Below are 6,533 nucleotides of genomic sequence, written 5' to 3'. Positions count from 1 at the left end.
CTCGCTCGTAGGGGCCCAGGTGAGGCTGGGGAATTCCATCATGGACCTGGCCAGGCCAACCCCAGACTGGGTGCAGCACCCCCCCCCTGTTGCGCACCAGATGGAGCTGGGTTGGCGCGCTCTGGGAAGACGAGAGTCATGTGATAACCAGCTCACCAATCAGAGGTGAAGACTTGACTGGCCCCGCCCACCCTCCTGGCTCCACCAGCCCTGGGCTCAACCCAGGCAGCGTCTGTAGCCGAGCTCTCTTCTCTCAGCGAGAAGCTGGCACGATGGCCACCCAGTCGTGCTGGGAGAGGGAGCAGCAGCCACAGCAGGGTGAGGTGCCCCCAGAGCCCAAGAGCAAGGTAGCCCCTGCCCCTGGCCAAGCCCGCGGCACCGGCAATCCCGGTGCTTCGGTTCCCGCAGCCTCCAGCGACCCGTGTCCGCCGGGTGGCGGCGCCCCGCGCGGTGGTGCAGCAGGTTCCTCCTCCTGTGCCACGGCCTCCGCCGGCGCCATTTCCGTCACTGCTGAGGACCCGTGGCTGCCCTCCATGGACTGTGTGCAGGAGAGGGGGCCCTCCGACCTCCAGGGCGGCCAGAGTCCCCATGCAGGGCCGAGCTGTGTGGTGCCTGAGGCAGGCCAAGGTATCCAGTCCGCGCACACGGGCAGCACGGCGGCCATGGGGCAAGCCACGAGGGTCGCTGGCCGGGCCAGCCGGCCTCCGACCCACACCACGAGCCCAGGCGACGGCCGTGGGAGGAAGCAGCCCAGCCGCGAGGAGGCTGCCCAGGCTCAGAAGCCTCCAGAGCTCTGTCTGTTTCCTGGGGCTCCCGGGCCTCGGTGGTCTGAGCCTTTGCGGCAGTCTTCTCCAGAGTCTCAGCCCAGCAGCAGCGGCCGTTCTCGGGCTTCTCCGCGGAGTCACGCATCCCCGCTGGGCCCTGCTCTCCGCAGCCGCACCACCGCGCCAGGCCCTGCTCTCCGCAGCCGCACCACCGCGCCAGGCCCTGCTCTCCGCAGCCGCACCAGCCCGCCAGGCCCTGCTCTCCGCAGCCGCACCAGCCCGCCAGGCCCTGCTCTCCGCAGCCGCACCAGCCCGCCAGGCCCTGCTCTCCGCAGCCGCACCACCGCGCCAGGCCCTGCTCTCCGCAGCCGCACCACCGCGCCAGGCCCTGCTCTCCGCAGCCGCACCACCGCGCCAGGCCCTGCTCTCCGCAGCCGTGCATCTGAGCCACGTCCTGCTCTCCGCCGCTGTGCACCCGCGCCAGGCCCTGCTCTCCGCCGTCGCCGTGCATCCCAGCCAGGCCCTGCCCTCAGCCGCCCTGCGTCCGCGCCTGGCCCCGCTGTCCGCCGCCCTGCGGCCGCGCCAGGCCCTGCTCTCCGCCGTTGCAGTGCTTCCACGCCAGGCCCTGCCGTCCGCCGCCCTGCTTCTGGGTCAGGCCCTGCCCTCCGCAGCCGCGCATCCGGGCCAGGCCCTGCCCTCCAAAGCCGCGCATCCGGACCAGGCCCTGCCCTCCAAAGCCGCACCAGCCCGCTAGGCCCTGCCCTCCGCAGCAGCAGCACGACTCCAGGCTTTGTCCCTCGGAGCCGCGCCCCGCAGAGAAGATCAGCCCCTAGCAGCCGCCCCTCGCTGCCTGGGCCTGTTGGCCAGAGTCCTCCTTCTTCCCCTGGGTTTGCCTTTCGAAGGCTTGTCCACCGGAGCAGCTCAAGCTCTCCTGATCCTGAGGTCCCAAGCCTTGCTGCCCAGCCCCGTTGGCGTGCAGTCCGAATGCGCGCCTCCTCACCCTCACCTCCTGGTAGGTTCTTTCCTTTACGTGCGCAGTGTGGTGAGAGCTTCTCCTCTTCCTCTTCCTCCTCCTGCTCCCCCCCCTCCTCCCCCACTTTCCCCGGGTCTCCTGGTCAGAGCCCCTCCTCCTCCCCCACTAATTTTTCTGGCCAGAGCTCCTCGTCCTCCTGCCCTAAGTTTTGTGGCCTGGCCTCCATCTCCACCCCTAGCCCTGATAGCCTCAGGCGCGCCTTGCTGCCGCAGCTGGATGCCCTGAGCCCTGTCTCTCCAGGAGAGCAGGCTGAAATAGGGAGCACGCCTCGCCCCCCCACACCTCCTGTGCTGTGACCCTGCATGAGCATCCTCATAAGACCCAGGAAAGGAATCAACGTCCACCCACTGCCCTGAATGGGCTGCCTGCTCCGCAGTTACCTGTGAGGTTTCCAAGAGTTCTGTGAGCCCGCAGCCAATGTCAGGAGCAGTTTTAAAGCTGTTTGGAGAGGCAGTTTTGAAGCCTCTCTTCCCCATAAGCTAGCACTTACCTGCCGTTGGCCCTTGATTCCAGGCCCCCTTCTCCCTCAAAAAGGCCTGCCTTTGCCCCTGAGTTGAAATTTCCTTTTCGCAAGTTGCCTTTATATGACGAAATTTTTGAATGAATGAAATAAAAATGGCGATTTCGTTTTAAAAATGTAGCATTTTGTTCTTGTCCAAACAAACTGTTATCCTATGTCTTATTTAGAGGATTAAAGAAAATTGTTAGCATGCTAGCTGACTCTTTGGAAGGGAGGGGGAATAAAATAACTATCCTGGCAATCGTATAATCCCACTGTCTAAAATGGAGTTCTGTCCAGGAAATTGCCATTTATATGCAATATACCCTCTTAGCATAGGTGATTTGCAACTTGGACAAGAAAAGGGGGCGGGGTTTAACCCAAGGCTGCTGGAGAAAGAGACAGTGATGGAGACATCCAGGGTCAGGAAAGAAGCAGTACATGACCCTGTGAGTGTGTGTGTGTGTGTGGTGGTGCCGGCGGGGCGGGGGTGGGGGGGGGATACTTCCTCCCCAGATGGGAGTAGGGAATGGGAGTAGGGAATGCTGGAAGGAAGACTCAAGATCAGAAAGGGGGAGAACAGCAGGAGTCAGGAGCCTAAGGGGGACGGTCTCAGTTTTTAAAGGAGGGAAAAATGTATATGTTGGGAACAGGGGCTCCGGAGGTCTGTGGGGGGGACGGGAAGGTCGGGGAGGGTGATTCGAGGTGAATGATTGATGTGAAAATGGCCAGATATTCGGTGAAAAAATGTTAGCGGATAATCCCATTTAAAAAAATAATTCCTGGGTGGTGTGGTGGTGAAGTTCTGCGCCTTCTGCTTTGGCGCCCAGGGCTCACAGGTTCAGATCTCAGGCATGGACCTACACCACTGGTCAAGCCATGCTGTGGAGGCCTTCCACATACAAAATGGAGGAAGATTGGCACAGATGTTAGCTCAGGGCCAATCTTCCTCACCAAAAAGTAATAATAATAATAACAATTACTCTCTTTTTTCTTAGTCAGTCTAGCTAAAGCTTTACCAATTTTATCTTTTCAAAAAAAATTAGCTCTTAAGTTTTGTTAATCCTTTCTATTGTTTTTCTGTTCTCTATTCCGTTTATCTCCTCTGTGATCTTTATTCTTTCTTTCCTTCTGCCTAACTTTGGGCTTAATTTGTTCTTTTTCTACTTCCTTGTGGTTTAAATTTAGGTTGTTCATTTGAGATCTTTCTAATTTGTTAATATATGCCTTTATCTCTATAAACGTCCCTCTCAGAACTGCTTTGGCAGCATCCGATAGGTTTTGGTGTGTGGTGTTTCAATGTTAATTTGGTTTTTTTTTTTAAATTTTTTGTTTATTGCAGTAACATTGGTTTATAACATTGTATAAATTTCAGGTGTACATCATTATACTTCTATTTCTGCACAGATTTGAGATATATTTTTATTTCCCTTTTGATTTCTTCTTTGACTCATTGTTCAAAAGTGCATTATTTATTTTTCACATATTTGTAGATTTTCCAGCTTTCTTCTTGTTTTTGATTTCTAGTTTCATAACATTGTGTTTGGACAAGATAGTTGGTATGATTTTAATCTTCCTAAATTTGCTAAGACTTTTTTTGTGTCCGATCATATCATCTATCCTGGAGAATGTTCTGGTGCACTTGAGAGGAATTTATATTCTGCTGCTATTGGATGGAATGTTCTATATATGTCTGTTAGGTCCTTTTGGTCTATACTATGGTTCAAGTCCAAAGTTTCCTTGTTGATTTTCTGTCTTGATGATTTATCCATGGCTGAAAGTAGGATATTAAATTCCCCTACTACTATTGTATTGTTTTCCATTTCTCCCCTCAGATCTATTAGTATTTGCTTAGTATATTTGGATGCTCCAATGTTGGGTGTGTATATATTTACAATTGTTATATCTTCTTAATGTATTGACCACTTTATCACTATATAATGACCTTCTTTATCTCTTGTTACTATTTTTGGCACAAAGTCTAATTTATCTGATATAAGTATGGCTACCCCTGCTTTCTTTTGGTCCCACTTGTGTGGAATATCTTCTTCCATCCCTTCACTTTGAGCCTATGTGTGTCTTTTTTTTATTGAGGTAGAATTGACATATAACATTATTTTAGTTTCAGGTGTACAACATAATGATTTGATATTTGTATATATTGCAAAATGATCACCACAATACATCTAGTTAACATCCATCACCATACATAGTTAAAAATTTTTTTTCTTGTGATGAGGACTTTTAAGATCTACTCTCTTAGCAAGTTTCAAATATGCCTATGTGTGTCCTTAAAGCTGAAATGAGTCTCTTGTAGGCAGCATATAGTTGGTTCTTGTTTTTTTAATTCATCCAGCCACGTTTTGCCTTTTGATTGGTGAATTCAGTCCATTTACATTTAGAGTGATTATTGATATGTGAGTACTTAGTACTGCCATCTTATTGATTTCTTTCTGGTGGTTTTTTATTTCCATTTTTTCTTTTTCCCTCTGTTTCTTTCTACCTCTGTAAATTGGTGATTCTTCATAATGGTATGCTCTGTTTCCCCTTTTTTTATGTTTCATGAATCTACTTTAGATTTTTGCTTTGTGGTTACCATAAGGCTTACATAAAACATCTCAGAGATAAAAATGGTCCATTTTATCCTGATAGCAATTATCTACATTCACCTTTGAAGGCTTTACCCTTTTATTCCTCCCCTTTTATATTTTTGATGTTACAATTTACCTCTTTTTATGCTGTGCATTGATTAACAAATTATAGTAGCTATAGTAATTTTTAATACTCTCTTACTTTAACCTTTATACTATAAAGTGCATAATATAACATCCCATTATATAATTAGACTTTTCTAAATCTGACTATATATTTTTCACCTTTACCAGTGTATTATATACTTTCATATGCTTTCATGTCCCTGATTATCATCTTTTCATTTCAACTTGAAGAACTCCTTTCAGCATTTCTTGCAAGGCAGAACTAGTGGTGATGAACTCCCTCAGCTTTTGTTTGTTTGGGAAAGTCTTTATTTCTCCTTTATATCTGAAGGATAATTTTGCTGGATAGAGTATTCTTGGCTGGCAGTTTCTATCTTTCAGCACTTCAAATATGTCATTCCACTCTCTCTTGGGCTATAGGGTTTCTGCTGAGAAATCCGCTGATAGCCAAATGGGGGTTCCTTTGTAGGTTACACTCTTTTTTTCCCTATTCTTTCTTTACCATTGAATTTTGATAGTTTCATTATAATGTGTCTTGGAGAAGGTCTTTTGGCCTTGAGATAATAGAGTGATCTATTAGCTTCTTGGACTTGGATGTCCAAGTCTTTTCCAGGCTTGGGAAGTTTTCAGCTATTATTTCTTTAACTAAATTTTCTGCCTTCTTCTCCCTCTCTTCTCCTTCTGGAACTCTGATTATTCAGATGTTTGCCCTTTTGATTGAATCTCATAGATCATATAGGCTTTCTTCACTCATTTTTATTTTTTTCTCTTTGTTCAGCTATAAATGTGTTATTTCAAAATTCCTATCCTCTAAGTCATTTATTCTATCTTCCATCTTCTCTACTCCACTGCAGATACACTCCATTGTATTTTCTTCTCATTAATTGAATTCTTCAGCTCCTGAATTTCTGTTTGATTCTTTTTTATAGTTTCAGTCTATTTTATAAAGAACTCATTTTGTTCATGTATCTTTTTCATAATCTCATTGATCTGTCTTGATGAGTTTTCTTGTAGCTAGTTGAGTTTCTTCAATACTGCTATTTTGAATTGCTTATCAACTAGATGCAGTATTCTATGTCTTTGGACTCAGTTGTTGGAGAATTATTGATACCTTTTTGCAATGGCATATTTCTTTGATTTTTAAAGTTCTTTGTATTTCTGAGTTGCTGCTTTTGCATTTGAAGCATCTTTACTGGTTATCTTCAGATGGGGGACTGTTTGTTGGTGCTGCTTCTCTGGAGATCCAAGGTTTATAATGGATAGACCTGCTCCACTCCTCTTGCTCCCTCTGTGGCAGAATTCTTAACCTTTGTGTTTTCTCTTGTTCTTATAACTCACCAGGCTGGCTGCAGGAAACCTCTCCTGTTTTCCAGAAGGTGGCGCTGTAGTTCCAATTTGTGGTTTCTGCCTTGCTCACAGAGCCTGAACCTTTTTTCTGAGAGGCTTGGATTATCTGACCTGCTCTCATTGCCACTCGGGAGTGCCCACAGGAGCCAGCCACAAAGTCAGGGGGAGGTGTG

At 47.9% G+C, this 6,533-nt stretch overlaps 1 protein-coding gene across 1 annotated transcript; it reads left to right on the top strand.

The window, feature by feature from the left end:
- Nucleotides 1-272: 272 nt before the first annotated feature.
- On the top strand, nt 273-6,401 carry LOC131400270 (EZH inhibitory protein-like). The gene is made up of 2 exons (XM_058535069.1): nt 273-1,776; nt 6,355-6,401. The coding sequence occupies exons 1-2, from the start codon at nt 273-275 to the stop codon at nt 6,399-6,401; spliced, it is 1,551 nt and encodes a 516-aa protein (XP_058391052.1).
- The last annotated feature ends 132 nt before the right edge of the window (nt 6,402-6,533 follow it).

The sequence above is a fragment of the Diceros bicornis genome, chromosome X, assembly GCF_020826845.1.
Source record: "Diceros bicornis minor isolate mBicDic1 chromosome X, mDicBic1.mat.cur, whole genome shotgun sequence".
Taxonomy (NCBI): domain Eukaryota; kingdom Metazoa; phylum Chordata; class Mammalia; order Perissodactyla; family Rhinocerotidae; genus Diceros; species Diceros bicornis.
Note: the sequence above shows the minus strand (reverse complement) of the source record. Positions and strands in the feature narration are given on the sequence as shown.